General features: G+C 36.1%; 1 protein-coding gene across 2 annotated transcripts; it reads left to right on the forward strand.

The window, feature by feature from the left end:
* Positions 1-1,848: 1,848 nt before the first annotated feature.
* Positions 1,849-11,861, forward strand: LOC126708854 (porphobilinogen deaminase, chloroplastic). 2 transcript variants are annotated; one of them, XM_050408828.1, is made up of 5 exons: positions 1,849-2,160; positions 4,444-4,849; positions 6,668-6,874; positions 11,184-11,361; positions 11,498-11,861. In XM_050408828.1, exons 1-5 carry the CDS (start codon positions 1,946-1,948, stop codon positions 11,608-11,610), a joined length of 1,119 nt encoding a protein of 372 aa, XP_050264785.1. In that variant the 5' UTR covers positions 1,849-1,945; the 3' UTR covers positions 11,611-11,861. The 2 variants fall into 2 exon arrangements, with proteins under 2 accessions (XP_050264785.1, XP_050264786.1); XM_050408829.1 differs by having other exon boundaries at positions 2,012-2,160; positions 4,439-4,849.
* The last annotated feature ends 4,476 nt before the right edge of the window (positions 11,862-16,337 follow it).

Below are 16,337 nucleotides of genomic sequence, written 5' to 3' on the forward strand. Positions count from 1 at the left end.
TAGCAATAGATCTGGAACTCTTTCGACTAATATGAATTGGAACTGGCTACAGAGGAAACCGAACCGTCACTCCAACACTTATTTCTTGTGATTCCGAGGGTGGGCGGAACGATCAGCTGATGCGTAAAAACGTAAATGCTGCTGTTAATTGAGAGGTTGTTGTGATTCATCAAAAGAAGAGGGGCAGCGAACATTGAAATGAGCGAAGGCATTGTTGTAGGCCTAGCGGTGCAAGTGCTCGGACTCGAGGATCACGCCATCGCAGTCGAATACCAGAGCTTCTAGAGAAGCCGAAGCCGAAACTGAGAGCTGTTTCTTCGAGGAACTGAGATTTTGATCTGAAGGTTCGGAAGCGGCGAAGAGTGGTGACTGAAGCTGAATCAGTTCCTTGTCCCCCCATGAAAATTGGGTTCTAATCTTACAGCTTAATGATTTTTATGTTTCATTAAGTTAGTGATAGGTTGATCTCCGTTTTTTTTTTTTTTTTTTTCTTGGGTATGTTCTTCATGTTCCAGATTTGTGTGAAGGAGGAGAGAGACAAATACCACTTTTTGATCTTCTTTCTCTTATATTTTTGTGCTATTTTTTTGTTTTGGGAGGAGAGAGACATAAAACTTGTACAAAAATACTTATTTACCCTTAATTTTAACAGAGGTGGGTTACGACACACTCACGGTGAGAATCACAGGTGGGTAAAGTGTTAAAATTTAAACCACGGGTAGGCACATAGAATTAGAGGTAAACCACAGGTGGGCAAAGTGTAATTATCCCAAAAAAAAAACATAACCAGAGAGACCAAACCGGCACAAACCCACATCCCAAACCCACCACCGGCACAAACCCACATCCAAAACCCACCACCGGCACAAACCCACACCACCACTGGACATCCACCACCGGCACAAACCCACATCCACCTACGCCACCTCAAAAAAAAAAAAAAAAAAAAAAAACACACACACACACACACACAACTAGAGAGACCAAATTCAACAAATCCACATCCATCCACCAAATCAAACAAACCCACATCCCAAACCGCCTCCATCGCCATCGCTGATGGAAGTTTTCACTTCTGGCCACCGTGTCCTTCACACTAGAGTTCCTCTTCGTCGCAAAGTGGGTCGTGATCAGTGGTGAGCCGGGCGGTCTCTGTCTCTTGGCGTGGCGAGATCGGCAATGGCGAGATCGGCGTGGTCAGATCGGCGATGGCGAGAGGGTCAGAACAGAGAGAGCAAGAGATGTAGACAGAGAGACATGCCAGAACAGAGAGAGCGAGACAAGGAGACGGAGAGACATAAGAGACATCTGATAGGAGGAGAGAGAAAAAATAGATTAAATAAGCTGAACAGTGTATAGCATTTGTCTCCGTACCGTCTCATATTTGAGACGGTACTGTAGCCATGTCTCAAATTTTTTGAGATTTGGAAGAGCTGATGAGGGATAGTTTTTGGTGTTTAGTGTGCCAAATGCCAAATATTTGGCATTTGGCACACCTGATGAGAGTGCTCTTATGGATTGCGTGATGCAATCTGTAAATCAGAGACGGCATAGGTCTTGAAGTCCATTTTGTGAAGTAAAGTAATAGGGAAAAGTGGTTTTGGGCCTTTTTTTTTGTGAAGTCAAGTTATCGGCTTGAGACCCCGTCCAAATGCTCTAATTAAGCAAGAACCCAATCCGTTTAGAAATGTAGAGAGTTTGTACTATGGGCTTTTCTTGGATAACTTGACCCAACCCATGGGCTAAGTAAAAATGGATCGGGCCGGCCCATTGACGACCCTAAAGTGAGCAGAGCAGAGGATAAGGGTAGTGGGGAACCACCAAATCGGGTTTATTTATCCCATCATCCAACAGAACAGCACAGCACAGCACATCACGCACCATCTCCATCTCCATCTGCCTCTTCTTATTCTTCTTCAAACTCTGTGTCTCTATCTCTCTTTCTATGGAGGCCCTCTCTTCCCATCTCCATCTCACTCCACGGCCACGCCATTCTTGTCCAGTCAAATGGTGCAGTAGTGGGTCGGTCTTACTATTTCCACCGTGCCTAAAGACTCCAGCTAAGCATAATAATATGGGGATCATAAAGGCTTCTGTGGCTGTTGAGCAGCAGACCCAGAAGAACATAACTGCACTCGTCAGGATTGGCACCAGAGGAAGGTACTCTTTTTCACTTCTCTTCTCTTCTCTTCTTCAACTTTCTTAATGTGCCTTTAATTTTGCTCACTTGGGTTGGGTTGAATCATAATGGGTACTCTTTAATTTTCCAAAATTTATGCTTTCTTTTTGGTGTTTGCTGTAACTTATCCTGTTATGTAGCTCAGATTTTTGCTCGATTGCATTCACCATTGGGGTGATTTTGTTGTTTGAATTTTATAGTTTTAAGTTCTTATGCTGATAAATGGATTTAATTGTTGCTTTCTCTTTGTCTGTTCCTTTCTTACTTTGATGTTTTTGACTTACTGTGAATGTGTAAGGGTCAAACTTTATTTTTATTTTAGTGAAATGTGCCTTTGTTTTTCACTAATTACATCTGTTATTGGTGTTTTCTTTTCGGGTTTGATTCTTTAAGTATGCTTGTTCTTATTACTCCATACCATTGCAGCCAGGAAGAGAACTCTCTGTGAATGACAGGAGTTTAGTTTGAATGTCCAATAGTCATTTCATTTTTCTTTTCAGTAGATGATTGTTTCACTGTTGGTTTGCATAGATTGTACAACTTTTTGACTTACTTTACACGTTCTTGTGTTTAGATAGTGTATATTCACTTTATGAAACACAAAGGTTTTATGGACGTATATAATGCTAGGAGCAACCAACAGATCATTTCTCTTTTTAATAATGAAGCCTACAGTTTAAATTTGCTTTGTTTGTGTACTTGCTAGTTGCCTATGTAATTATTTCTAATTCTGGTATCAGTTGTTTTGGATTTGTTTGGGGGGCATTGTTTATAGTCATTCTATATGCAGGACAGCCCATTATTGTACTGTTCTAGGATAGGCTGGGGTAGTGAACCCAAAAGACATGACTTCTATATAGAAAAAGCCATTCGTGTTAAGTCGCATCATTGGTCAGCAGACTCAGCACTTGTGGAAGCAAATACACGCATGAACTGATGAAGATAAGCTCTTAGTTGTAGCCACATATAATGAAGACTGCACCAAGTCATTTGCAAGTGTAAATAAAAATGGCAGGTTTTATTTCTCTTATGGCATTCAGTGTTGAGATATGACTAGAAAATATTTTTGCATGATCGTCTTGTACTTTCATTGAATTTAAACCGTGTGGACTCATTGTTCTTCAGAACTCATAAGTTTTAAAAGTAAAACATGTTTGTAATATCTACTAGTGTGAAGAATCTTGAGCTTGTTTTAGTTCCAATCCAGTGTACAAGCTACATATCCCGTGTGTCCCCTCTTACACACATGTTAGCCACGGAACAACAAGCTATCACAGTATCACCTCACTTTCTCTGCCCCCACCCTCTTTCTTAGACATTGATAATAAGCACAATTCAAGATTTACAAACATTTAAACTTCTATATATATATATATAGAAGCTACCCGTTTAAGCACATTCACTTTAGTCTCAAAATGGCTAGGAAGCATGACAATGAGGGGACAAAAAGAGCACCAAAGGGGCACTTTGTGGTGTACGTGGGCAAAGAACTGAAAAGATTTGTCATCCTGCTTTTTTTTTTTTGTTTTTTGAGAAGCTGTCATCCTGCTTTCTATGTTGAAGAATCCCACTTTCCAGAAATTGTTGGAGAAGGCTGCTGATGAGTACGGGTATGGTAGCCAAAAAAGCATTGTCCTTCCTTGTGATGAATTCACTTTCTTAAGGACCACAGACTTCTTGGCTAGCAGCGCATAAACATTTTTACATGATTATTAGGAAATTTTAATAGTGATATTGAGTACAATAGTGACCTCAACAATATTGTCATTGACTCAATTTTGCTTCACTTCCAGTGCTACAATTTATATAATCTGAGGGTTTGGTTCTTTTCCATTTAAAATCTGAGGGTTTGGTTCTTTAAGTATGCTTGTTCTTGTTGCTCCATATCATTGCAGCCAGGAAGAAAACTCTCTGTGAATGACAGGAGTTTAGTTTGAATGTCCAATAGTCATTTCATTTTTCTTTTCAGTAGATGATTGTTTCACTGTTGATTTGCATAGATTGTACAACTTTTTGACTTACTTTACATGTTCTTGTGTTTAGATAGTGTATATTCTCTCTATGAAACACAAAGATTTTATGGACGTATATAATGCTAGGAGCAACCAACAGATCATTTCTCTTTTTAATAATGAAACCTACGGTTTAAATTTGCTTTGTTTGTGTACTTGCTAGTTGCCTATGTAATTATTTCTAATTCTGGTATCAGTTGTTTTGGATTTGTATGGGGGGCATTATTTATAGTCATTCTATATGCAGGACAGCCCACTAGCACTTGCTCAGGCTTATGAGACAAGAGATAAACTCATGGCCACACATTCAGAGCTTGCTGAAGAGGGGGCTATACAAATTGTTATAATAAAAACAACGGGTGATAAAATACTAAGTCAGCCACTTGCAGACATAGGTGGGAAGGGCTTGTTCACTAAGGAAATAGATGAGGCACTCATAAATGGTGAAATTGATATTGCCGTCCACTCAATGAAAGATGTCCCAACTTACTTACCCGAGAAGACAATTCTACCTTGTAACCTTCCACGTGAGGATGTTCGAGATGCATTTATTTCCTTGAGTGCAGCTTCGCTTGCAGAGCTCCCAGCTGGTAGCACTGTTGGTACAGCGTCACTCAGAAGAAAGTCACAATTACTCCATAAATATGCATCTCTTAATGTAAGTTAGTATCTTGTATCAATTGAGATAAAGAATTTTTCATTGAACTATAAAGTCAATTTACATGTTATTGCATTTGCTAATGACTTGTAATTTGAAGTGGGCTATCTAGTTTGTAGAAGTAGGCCTTATTGCACTGGTGCTTCTGTTTTATGCCTGGGTTGATTGGCAAACCACCCAGAATTAGCTTTTGAAGAGATGCATATTGCTTAAACTTCATGCTACAATTCCATGTACTTTTTCAGATTTAACATTTCATTTATGTTATTATTAGATGATTATTTGGATGTAGGTTCTAGTTACACCTAGTGTTAGCCTTTGAAGAGATGCATATTACTTAAACTTCATACTACAATTCCATGTACTTTTTCAGATTTAGCATTTCATTTGTGTTATTATTAGATGATTATTTGGATATAGGTTTTAGTTACACCTAGTGTAATACTTGTCATTGGGCATCTATTTTGACAGATCCATTGTTGGATTGCATACTCTACTTATGATCTGTGTGTGCCAAATGATGATAATTGATTAAGGACTCTTTCTTCTATAAAATGTCCAAATTTAGTGTTTTTAAAAAAAAATATATAATTTTAAAGGTACAGTTTATGGATTTGATAGTAACGCTTTGTTCGTTTCGATGGAAAACCTTGTGTAAAGATAGTGTTCCGTGTTTTCTAGTGTTTGGTAGCATAAAAAATGAGTCAAGGGAAAAACTATCTTTGGTCAACATAAAAAGCATGGCTTATTTTTAGATATTGTTTTCCACTAGATTTTTTTTGGAAAACAACTCTATCTCATAGCAAGCTAAGTAAGAGAAGCTGTGAATATTTTTTTTCAACTCATTTAAGATTACTACCAAACATAGGAAAATGAGATAGTTTTACAAAAAATGTTTTTTGGAAAATGACTCATTTTCTAGAAAACATTATCACTGAAACAAAAAAAGCGACATTTGATTGGCAGGAAAATTTGGCACATGTCACTTAAGCACATAAAGAACATGTAATTTAATGGTGGGGTTGTTTGAATATTAGTTTCACTAAAAGTTGTTTGTATAACCGTCTGTTGGTTGTAGAAGAATGGGCATTGTGTTCCTTTATAGTGTATGTGCTGATATGATGGCTAACCATCTATTAATTATGTCTTTGCTTTAATATAATGTTACATATCAATTGAAAAAAAAAAGGTAGTTCTACAGTATTCTGGTTCTTTTGTTGCAAAATCTATATGATGACTTTGGTTCCCAAGGATTACTATCCATGGACTAGCAGATTTTGATTAGGAATTATGAGGGAGCTTATACCATGATGAGTGTTATTAGTGTTATATGAGGGCTATATTAATAGACATTTTGATGACATTAGTAGATTTGATATGAAATTGCTTGGATCCAAAGTGAATGGCGATAGAATTCTAGAATTCTAATAAAAGCTCTTTGAGATGGAATCTATGAAGATGGACACTCTTAGTGCAAGAATGTTTTGGATGATATGAGGTTACCTGTTAGCATTCATCATTTTTTTTTTTGATAGGTAACGAAAAATTTTATTAAAGCATTCATAATTTTTTAACAAGATTTCTTTTCACAAGCCCCTTTTTCTCTCAATGGCAGTGCTGTTTTAGTCTTTACTTTTTCACTGTGCTTCAGCAGTTAATCCGTAGATTTCTTTTTATACTGTTTTGTATGTGCCTTTTTTCCCCTCTAATGGAAAAATATTCTTTGGTTTTTAGTTTTCTCAAGATGTTTCAGCATTTTGGGATCAATTCTGTCTTTTTAATATTTCTCTTATCTGCTTTGGGTTATCTTCATCGTAGGTGCTGGAAAATTTTCGTGGTAATGTCCAGACACGCTTGAGAAAACTAAATGAGGGTGTAGTTCAAGCAACATTATTGGCATTAGCTGGTCTTAAACGCTTAAATATGACGGAACATGTGACTTCAATTCTTTCAATTGATGAAATGCTTCCAGCTGTTGCTCAAGGGGCAATTGGAATTGCCTGTAGAAGCAATGATGATACAATGGTAAGTTTATTTACTCTTTTGCCTAAGTTGCTGGTTTTAATAATTTCATTGATCATGTAATTGTTGCTCAAGAAATTTTGGGACTTGGGTTTTATTGTTGTTGTTGTATGTGTAATGGTTGACCAAGCTATTTCCATCACTAAGTAAATCATATCTAATGTCCATAACATGTGACTTTTGCCCAAGAATAGCTACTTATTGGCTTAAAAAAAAGTCTTTATTACTGCATGTGCATGGTAAATTAGTAATTAGTCTAACAAGCAACTGCCAGATTAATAAATCTGTAAGCAAATAAAATAAAACAACCTGGTTTGATTCAGTGGTGTGGAGGGATACAATTCTTGAAGAGTGGGTCATGTTGGATGTCTTTTTAGTTTTTGGGATATTGGATTTGAGATAGAAATTTGTGGATCTTTTATACCATAAGCAGTGGCAGAAATACAACACATCTGGGTAATGTAAAAATATATTCAGAGAAATTGGAAACATGAGAGGTATATTACTGGTACAACGCAGAATTTAAATGCAAGAATCAGTTGTGCAATAGAACTTTCTTTGTTTGTCTTTCTTCCTCCCTTCAAGTGCCTACATTCTATGGGAGCCAAAAATTTGCTTTTGTTCCACACAAATATAATTAACACATATTTCTAAAGTTTTGAATGTTACTGTTTCTCAAGTTAAGCATCATATTAAATACAATGTACTACATGCAGAGATGAATATCATTGTTCCATAGAAGAATAGTGGCATCATGACGCAGGACAACCAGAACAAAATTGAAAGAACAGAAAAATAAAAGATATGACCTAGGAGTCAGCACCTAGGCCTTGCTTGGAGTCAGCACCAAGCGGGGAAACCACTAGGAGTCAGCACCTAGGGTAGACCTGGAGTCAGCACCAGACCAAAGAAAGACCAAACGGCCATTGTTTTCATTCATCAAAATATCAACTATCTCCTCAAGGAGTACAATAGGTTGCTTATAAAGGATTACTAAACCCTAGTTCTAATTGGCTAGGAAACCCTAATTGCCTTATTACGAAAATAACCTTGCTTCCAAATTAAAATATTAATAGCCTAATAAACTACTAGGACCTCAAATATAAAAAAATACAATTGACTTGCAAACATAAATAATACTAAATAAAAATCTTCTTGCGTCTCCCACATCATTCTCCCCTGGTTGGAGAAAACTCAACCTCGAGTTTTAAAGCATTGAAGGATTAGGATGCTGACAAGTAACACTTGCTTCAAGTCTGGAATCACCTTAGGGAGCATAGGGAAAAGAAAAACCTTGAATTCCACCACATCAAACTCATTTGGAATAACAAAATCAATGTGTGGAATTAGTATAATCTTGTCTTGAACCTTATGAACCATAGGAAGCACTGTGGTTTTAACCTCTTCGACTTCACCAAGATGTAGATCTTCAAAGACTGTGGAGGGTTGATCAGAAGCACGTTTAACAACTTCAACTTTCACATCATGTGCACCCTCAAGCTTGCTAGGTAGTTTTTGAGTGGGTGCCATCATCTTTTCTAACTGGGCATTAATCCTAGTGATTATTTGCTCCCCCAATGTCCATGAAATAGGTGAAACATTATGATTTGCCTTTCTTACAATAGCAAAAAGTGAACTGAGAAGATCCAAGGAAATGTCTTCACTTTCATCTATGACCAGATTCATAATTGTCTCTATAGCTGAAAGTACAGAAGGTGGATGGTTGGACCTAATTATCTTCAAGAAACTTTGAAACATTTCAACAACCAATGCATCACACTCAAGATCCAGCATCACCAAGCATAACTTGACCTTTGCAATGGTATCAAGAATTGAAACCACCTTCTTATAAGAGCGAGTAGACACATGAGGCATATTTTCAAATGCTGCCACAATAAACTGAAATATTTCTTTCATTTGCTCATCCTTATATGGGGCATCCGGTGCTGTTATCCTTGTAATCTCAATAATGCAAGATACAACTGAGACCTTCACATCCATTTCAGCATGTCTCAAAAGTTTATTAGTAATCAATGCCTTCACTGAGGGTAAAAGTGCATCTCGCATTGATTTGGATGGTTCTTGCTCCACATATGCTAACAAATTTTCAACTTTATTAAGAAGAGTGAGAAGATCATCAATGGAGGAAGGAGGGTTAAGGAGTCTATTCCCAGCCTCCTTAATTTGCTTTTCAAATTCTCTATCTTTAAGCTGCTTCTCAAGCTTCCTATCAAAGGAAGTCATTTTCCAGCTCCAACTTAGAGGCACAATACACAAAGACTAAGACTTAATTTTCTGCCTTTTTTATTTTTTTGGTCAGGCAATGTTTCATGGTTCGGTATAGTACTGGGTTGTCAAACAATAGGCTCAGGCTTGCATTTGTTAGGAAAAGGGGCTGATGGGTGGACTTTTAAAGGGAAAATTGGGCCAGGTATAGAAATTTTTTTTTTTTTTTTGGAAGAATGGGTTTAGACAAGGCTAGGGGGTTACCTCATGAGATTGGATTGATGGAGACTGATGAGATTGCGGCAGCGTGACAATGGGCAAAACTGAAATCATGGCAGCGCAGAACAGAGGTGATGGTGAGGATCGAAGCTGCTGGCGGTGAGTTGCTGCAACTGGGGCTTGCGAGTGTGTACAGCGGTAGTCACGGCGGCAAGCGAGAACCGATGGAAGTGGTTCTCCGGCGCGAGGAAGACCAAAAATTGATGAACCAGGGTCAGCGGTGATAGAACTTCTCTGTCTTCGTGGTTGCAACTAGTTTGGTGATTTGAGTACGGGCTTAGGATCTACGGCCGTGGGGTTGGCGTCTTGGAGTGATTGGGATGATTGTGTCAAATTGGCAATGGTGGCAATATGGTGGTGGTGCTGGTAGGATTTTTTTATTGTGGGGTCTTCTGGTGGTGGTAAGAAGCAACGGCGATTAGGATTTCTAATGGGTTGTGACGGTGGTTCAACAGATTTTTTTTTTTTTTTTTTTTTTTTGGTTCTGGATTGACTGCGATGATACTTCAAACAGATCGGTGTTTGCTCTGATACCAAAACTGACGCAGGACAACCAGAACAAAATTGAAAGAACGGAAAAATAAAAGATATGACCTAGGAGTCAGCACCTAGGCCTTGCTTGGAGTCAGCACCAAGCGGGGAAACCACTAGGAGTCAACACCTAGGGTAGCCTGGAGTCAGCACCAGACCAAAGAAAGACCAAACGGCCATTGTTTTCATTCATCAAAATATCAACTATCTCCTCAAGGAGTACAATAGGTTGCTTATAAAGGATTACTAAACCCTAGTTCTAATTGGCTAGGAAACCCTAATTGCCTTATTACGAAAATAACCTTGCTTCCAAATTAAAATCTTAATAGCCTAATAAACTACTAGGACCTCAAATATAAAAAAATACAATTGACTTGCAAATATAAATAATACTAAATAAAAATCTTCTTGCGTCTCCCACATCACATCATCTCCTGAAAATGTTGTTCTTGTTGATTGACTATGCTTCCAAATCTCAGTATAATTCTTACTACTGACAAGCATGTGTGATGTGCATGACCCAAACCAAATGATATGTTAGTTTGATTTGCATAAATCTACTTTTTGTGTTGAATTTGAGAGCATTTTTGGAGGTGATGTGAGGGTGTTTTTATTATTATTATTATTATTATTATTATTATTATTTTTAAAGCCTAAAGGTCCTGTTTTGCTATTGACGTCAATAATAGCCCTTCTACAATAATATTATAAATTAAACTGCGGCCCAAGGGCCTTGAAAGGGATATTGGAATTCCTTTTTGCAGCTACAATGGTTGGAAAATGATGAGATTATTTTCTTTGAAAGAGGATTTTTTTTTTTTCCTATTAAAATTATTTCAAGAATTCCCATCTTGTGCTCTTTGGACTTGTGTTAGTTGTCTATATAATTGGTTTACCTCTTGGTATTCTTTTATACTTAAATAATGTTGTTGACCTGGAAAGTAAAAAAAGATGTGTCAGAGTCATAAGTGCTTACCCTTGTTTGTCTATATATAACTAATGGGCATGGTTTCTTTGGAAATAAATGAGATTCATTAACCAAAGTTCATCAACAGAACTTCTTATGAAGGACTAATTAGAACATTTGAATTACCTGTATTTATGATATGCTTTGGATACTTTTAGGTAATATCAACAACAATGCTGCCAATTTTTCTTCTTGTAAAATATATTTAACTCAATATAAAGATTTGAACCTGCAAAACATTGTCTGGTTGGGATTCCTTGAAAAAAAAGTCTGATTCTGCCTCTGGGAACTTATCTTCTTTCTTTTCAGGCTAATTACATAGCCTCATTGAATCATGAGGAAACGAGACTAGCAGTTGCTTGTGAAAGGGCCTTTCTTTTGACCTTGGATGGGTCTTGCCGCACTCCTATTGCTGGATATGCTTACAAAGATGATGATGGAAATTGCATATTTAAGGGGTTGGTAGCTTCCCCAGATGGAATCCATGGTATGGACATCTTTACTCATTTACATATTTTTATTTAGATGCGTCTCCATTTCAGGTGTAATAGTCTCTAACATTGCTTCATTCCCCACCTCCCCCCCCCCCCCCCCCCCTCCCAAAATTCCTTTGTGTACTTTAGTACTCGAAACTTCTAGAAAAGGCCTATATGCTCAGGAAGATATGGTTATGATGGGAAAGGATGCTGGCAAGGAGCTTCTTTCACGGGCTGGTCCTGGCTTTTTTGGTTTTTAGAGTGGCTTAACTGTAGATGAAGGAAAGAACAAAGGTGATTGTTTCGAGGCTTCTTGTTCAACTTTAAGGTGATCGCTTTTCCCATGAGCTCATTCAATCCCGGAGCTATTGTTTGTTGTAACATTAATAAGAATAATTGTTTGATTCTTTGCTAGTTAGAAGACAAATCACCCATGCGGCAGTTTTAAATGTAGTTAAACTCCATCTTTTATGGTTGATCAATGCTCACAGTGGTAGATTTGCTGAGTTAACTTTGGCCAATGCAGACATCCACTTTACCTAAATTCTTATTGAAACATAGCCAAGTGCATAGTGTGTGTGTGTGTGTGGAGAGGGGGGGGGGGGGGGGTGGTGGGGGTGGGCGCGCGGGGAACCGGGGGAGACAAGGTGCCAATTTACAAACCCATTTGGCCTAATTCATAGCTTTACCATTTAGCATATAGTATTTTCTTGATCATATTTATTACTGATTCTTGAAAACAAAGTAGATGATCGATCTTAGGAAACCTTTAATCTTCACCCCAATTTCACATGGTGTCAAGATGAGTGGTCTCTCAATCAGATCTATGTACGTTATCTTTATTTTCCTTTTACTTGTATGTACATTTTAATTGGCTAGGCAATCATTTTACCTAATAACTCTTATTAAATAAGCAACTAACACTCCCCTCTTGCATATGTAAAAATTTGCTTTAGGGTTTTTATTTAAATATCCTTAAGTTCATCAAAAACCTAGATCCAATGGCTGAGAGAAAAGCAAGATTTGAAATCTGGCACGAATCTCGATCGGTCGAGATAAGTGAAACTTATTTGCACTTTAATTTTTCTGATTTCTTGAGTCTTCAATTGTGTTAAACTTCATGTCTTTGTTAACTGAATATTTTTAGACTAAACAACTAGAAAAACTAAGTTCTAAAGGTTACAATTTGTTCATGGTTGCCAACCTAAAAATATAGGCTTTACATAAACTTTCTGGACAATTGGTAATTTATTACAGCATTAGGTTAGGTGACTGGTTTTGAGTTCAAATTGTGCAGTTTACCCACTTGTGGTTAGGCTAGAAACCTCCAAGTCACCTGTGGTTTGAAAATTGACACTTTACCCACGTGATGTGGTCTTTGTTGGACCACTGTAACCCCCCTCTCCCCTTAGAACATATTTTAAAACACAATATATAATATAAAATGAATCAAACAGCCTCTCGAGAAAAACTCCTCTCACCAATATGAGCTCTAGTATCCATCATCCAAAAAAATTGAAGGCCATTTGAGAATTGAAGGATTCCCATAGTAAAAGAAAAGATACAATACTTTTTTTTGATATTTTAATGAGAAGAAAAGATACAATACTTATTAGAAACTAAACAAGATTTGTGAGAATGATTTTCATTAAGTTAGAAAAGAGTACAAAACCTGTTTATATATAACAGGGGAAGAAGAAAGTCTAACTAACAAAGCTTAACCACCTAAAAACTAACTAACTTACTTTTAATATGACATGTGCTAATCACGCGTTTATTAAGTTGTACGTGAAATATAAACAAAAACTACAAGTCATACAGGACTATACAAAACTATGCTACATTTCAAACCAGCTCTTCTTCAACCTTCTGAGCTTTGTCTTCTTTGATCAAGCAGCTCTATTTGCTTCCTTTCCTTTCATCACTCTGATACTCCCCCTCAAGATGAGTAGAGGGTGAATGATTAGAAACCTGGTACAAGCCTAAAAGCTTTTGTTAACAAGTTAGCCAATTGGTAGTGGGTTGTAACATGACTCAATTTGATCACCTTAGCCAAAACCTTATCCCTAACCATGTGACAGTCAATCTCTATATGTTTTGTTTTCTCTCTTGTGATCAACCTGAATATCCCTTAAGAAATACAAAATCCAAACTATCTCACAGGTTGCCACTGCCATGGACCTGTATTCAGCCTCAGCTGAAAATCTAGAAACTATTTGCTGCTTCTTAGACTTCCAAGACACCAAGGAATCTCCAATGAAGATACAATAACCTGTGATTGACCTTCTTGTATCTGGACATGAGGCCCAATCTGAGTCAGCAAAGCCCTTTCACATGTAATTCTGCAGTAGAAGAGAAGAAAACTCCCTTTCCAAGATCACTATTTTAGTACTGCAATATTCTGATAGCTGCATTTAAGTTAGGCTTTCTTGGTTTTGACATAAACTGGCTTAGCTTGTGCATTGCAAAGGTAATATCAGGCCTGGTTAAGTTTTTTGAAGTTGCACAAACACTAGTTTAGGGCATTGAAGACTGAAGAGTGAATGTCTTACTTCTTTTTACCTTATTGCTTTATGTTCAAATGTTGTTAGTTCATTTATATTACAAAATGTGTTCTGATTCAAGGTTGTAAATTTATCAAATAACTCCTAACATTATTCTCATTAAAGAATATACGCATAAAAACAGCAAAGGTTATGCTAAACACAGCTATTTAAGAGGGATTTCCTGCAATCTGATTTCTACACAAAGTTCCATGATCCTGCAAAAATGGTAGTTAGTTATGTTTTCCATGTTCAGACTATAAGAATATTTCATGATACAAGAAACAAAAACAACATTAGGAAAAAAAAATCCAAAGTGACTTTGACTTTGTTTAATCTATCCATCCTAATAAAAGCACCAGAAAAATTTACTTGTACTAGCAAATGAGGTAACTAAAAAAGTTTTTTGTTTGTGGTTTGAAAGAATTATGCTATAGTACCTTGGTTATTATCCATAAATCCCTATACCAAGAAAAGCATTTTTGATATGATGTAGCTACCTGGTGACATTCTCCATATCCATTCTTTCTTGTGGTAATTCCAATGAACAAGCAAGGCCAATCTTGAAAACTGAAAGTAAGCACTTGTGCATATTAGCATTCATCTGGTGTAGGTTCTCAATGTGGTGTCTTCCTTCCCCTGCCTCTGGATCCTTGTGATCATAATTGTCATGGTTGTCTTCTTCTGTTTCTATTTCTGCTTCATCTACTTTTCTTGTGGAAAGGTTTGGATCCACAATCTGCACAAGTCTTTCTGGCAATGCCATCCTAACAAAGTTATGGAGGTCAAAACTATCTTTAAACATTTCGTCAGTAGATCTTCGTCCCGTGAACACCTCCAACGCTAGTGTTCCATTGCTGTAGACATCACCCTGCCTTGTTGCCTCACCCCCCATTCCGTATTCTGCACCTAAATAGTAGCTATTTCTCAAAACCTTTATTGCAAATGATTATGCCTCAAAAATCTTGTTCCCCTCCTCAAAATGAGCCCTTACAATTGCTCTCCTCTTAATATTATGAAAATCAATTGCGTTCTCCACAATGTGCGGTGCAACTTATTATTAGTTTTCTCCAATATTTCAATAAGTTTTATCAAAAAAAATTTAACTTAAATTGATTGGCATCTCAATTTCCAATAGAAATATTTAGATTCAGATCCCCACCCCCAATTATCAATGTATAAAAAAGACATTTCAATAAATTTCATTGTAAAAAAAATGTAATATTTAGTTATTTTATATATAGACAAAATAGAAATACACTAAAAGTAATATAGTGATTTGATCATACTATATATGTGTGTGTGTTTGTAAATTGAAAATTGCATGATACAGTTGTCAATATAGATATGCATGTTTTCATGCATACTAAAAGATGCATATATCCTTCAAGATTTCTGGTTATAAAAATGCATATTTTATATATATATATATATATATATGTGTGTGTGTGTGTGTGTGTGTGTGTGTTACTGGAAGAAAAAAAAAAAAAAAATTCCCCCTTTCTGTTGGACATGGTTTCAATTGTTGCAAAAATAATTAAATTTGAGTAAAAATGCTATATTTCAAATCAATTCTTTATCACATAAAAAAACCAATTTTTTCTTATATAAATCTAAGAAAAATGATACTAAAATTTTATTATGCTTAAAATAATTAATATAACAAAATAATCATATTTATTATATTAGTAATCCTTCTAATTACATAGAATATATACTACAATGTTAGTTCCACACATACACATACGCGCACGCGCACACATACAAAGAAGTTAGGAAATTTAAAGGATTAAGATTAATTTTATTGAATTCACAAATATTTAATTTTTTATAGCTTCTATGACAATTATTGTCAAAGTAACTAAGCATGAGTAAGAATGTCATATTCTAAATTTATTATTATTATTATTCCAACTAAAAACTATTTCTATATAGAGTTTATAAAAATAATCATATAAATTCATTTAATATAAATAATTAATGCACAATAATAGATAATTAATATATGCATTTACTCTATTAACTAATCCGATAAACTAATACTTTAATATAAATATAAACTTTGTTAAAGTAGAAAACAGAAATGCGTCACACGATACAACTTCATGGAAAATTATTAAATATTTCCTGAATACCATAAATGCGTACTCCCTCCTCTCACATAAATGGTGGGTCCTACCATGAATTTAAGGACAAAATCCACCTCCAATAAAAAAATATTAAATAAGTTTATAGCCTAAAACTATAACTAATTTTGTAGCTAAACTTTGTCCTGAATTTAATTAGTAAGACCCACTATTCATGTAAAATGAGAAAATACGCATTTATGGTACTCTGCAAATACACAATAATTTTCTCAACTTCACTCTCTCCAAAATATATATATATATATATATATATATATATTGATTGTTTTTCTAGGAAAGGTTAATTTTAATACCATC

Source organism: Quercus robur, chromosome 12 (assembly GCF_932294415.1).
Source record: "Quercus robur chromosome 12, dhQueRobu3.1, whole genome shotgun sequence".
Taxonomy (NCBI): domain Eukaryota; kingdom Viridiplantae; phylum Streptophyta; class Magnoliopsida; order Fagales; family Fagaceae; genus Quercus; species Quercus robur.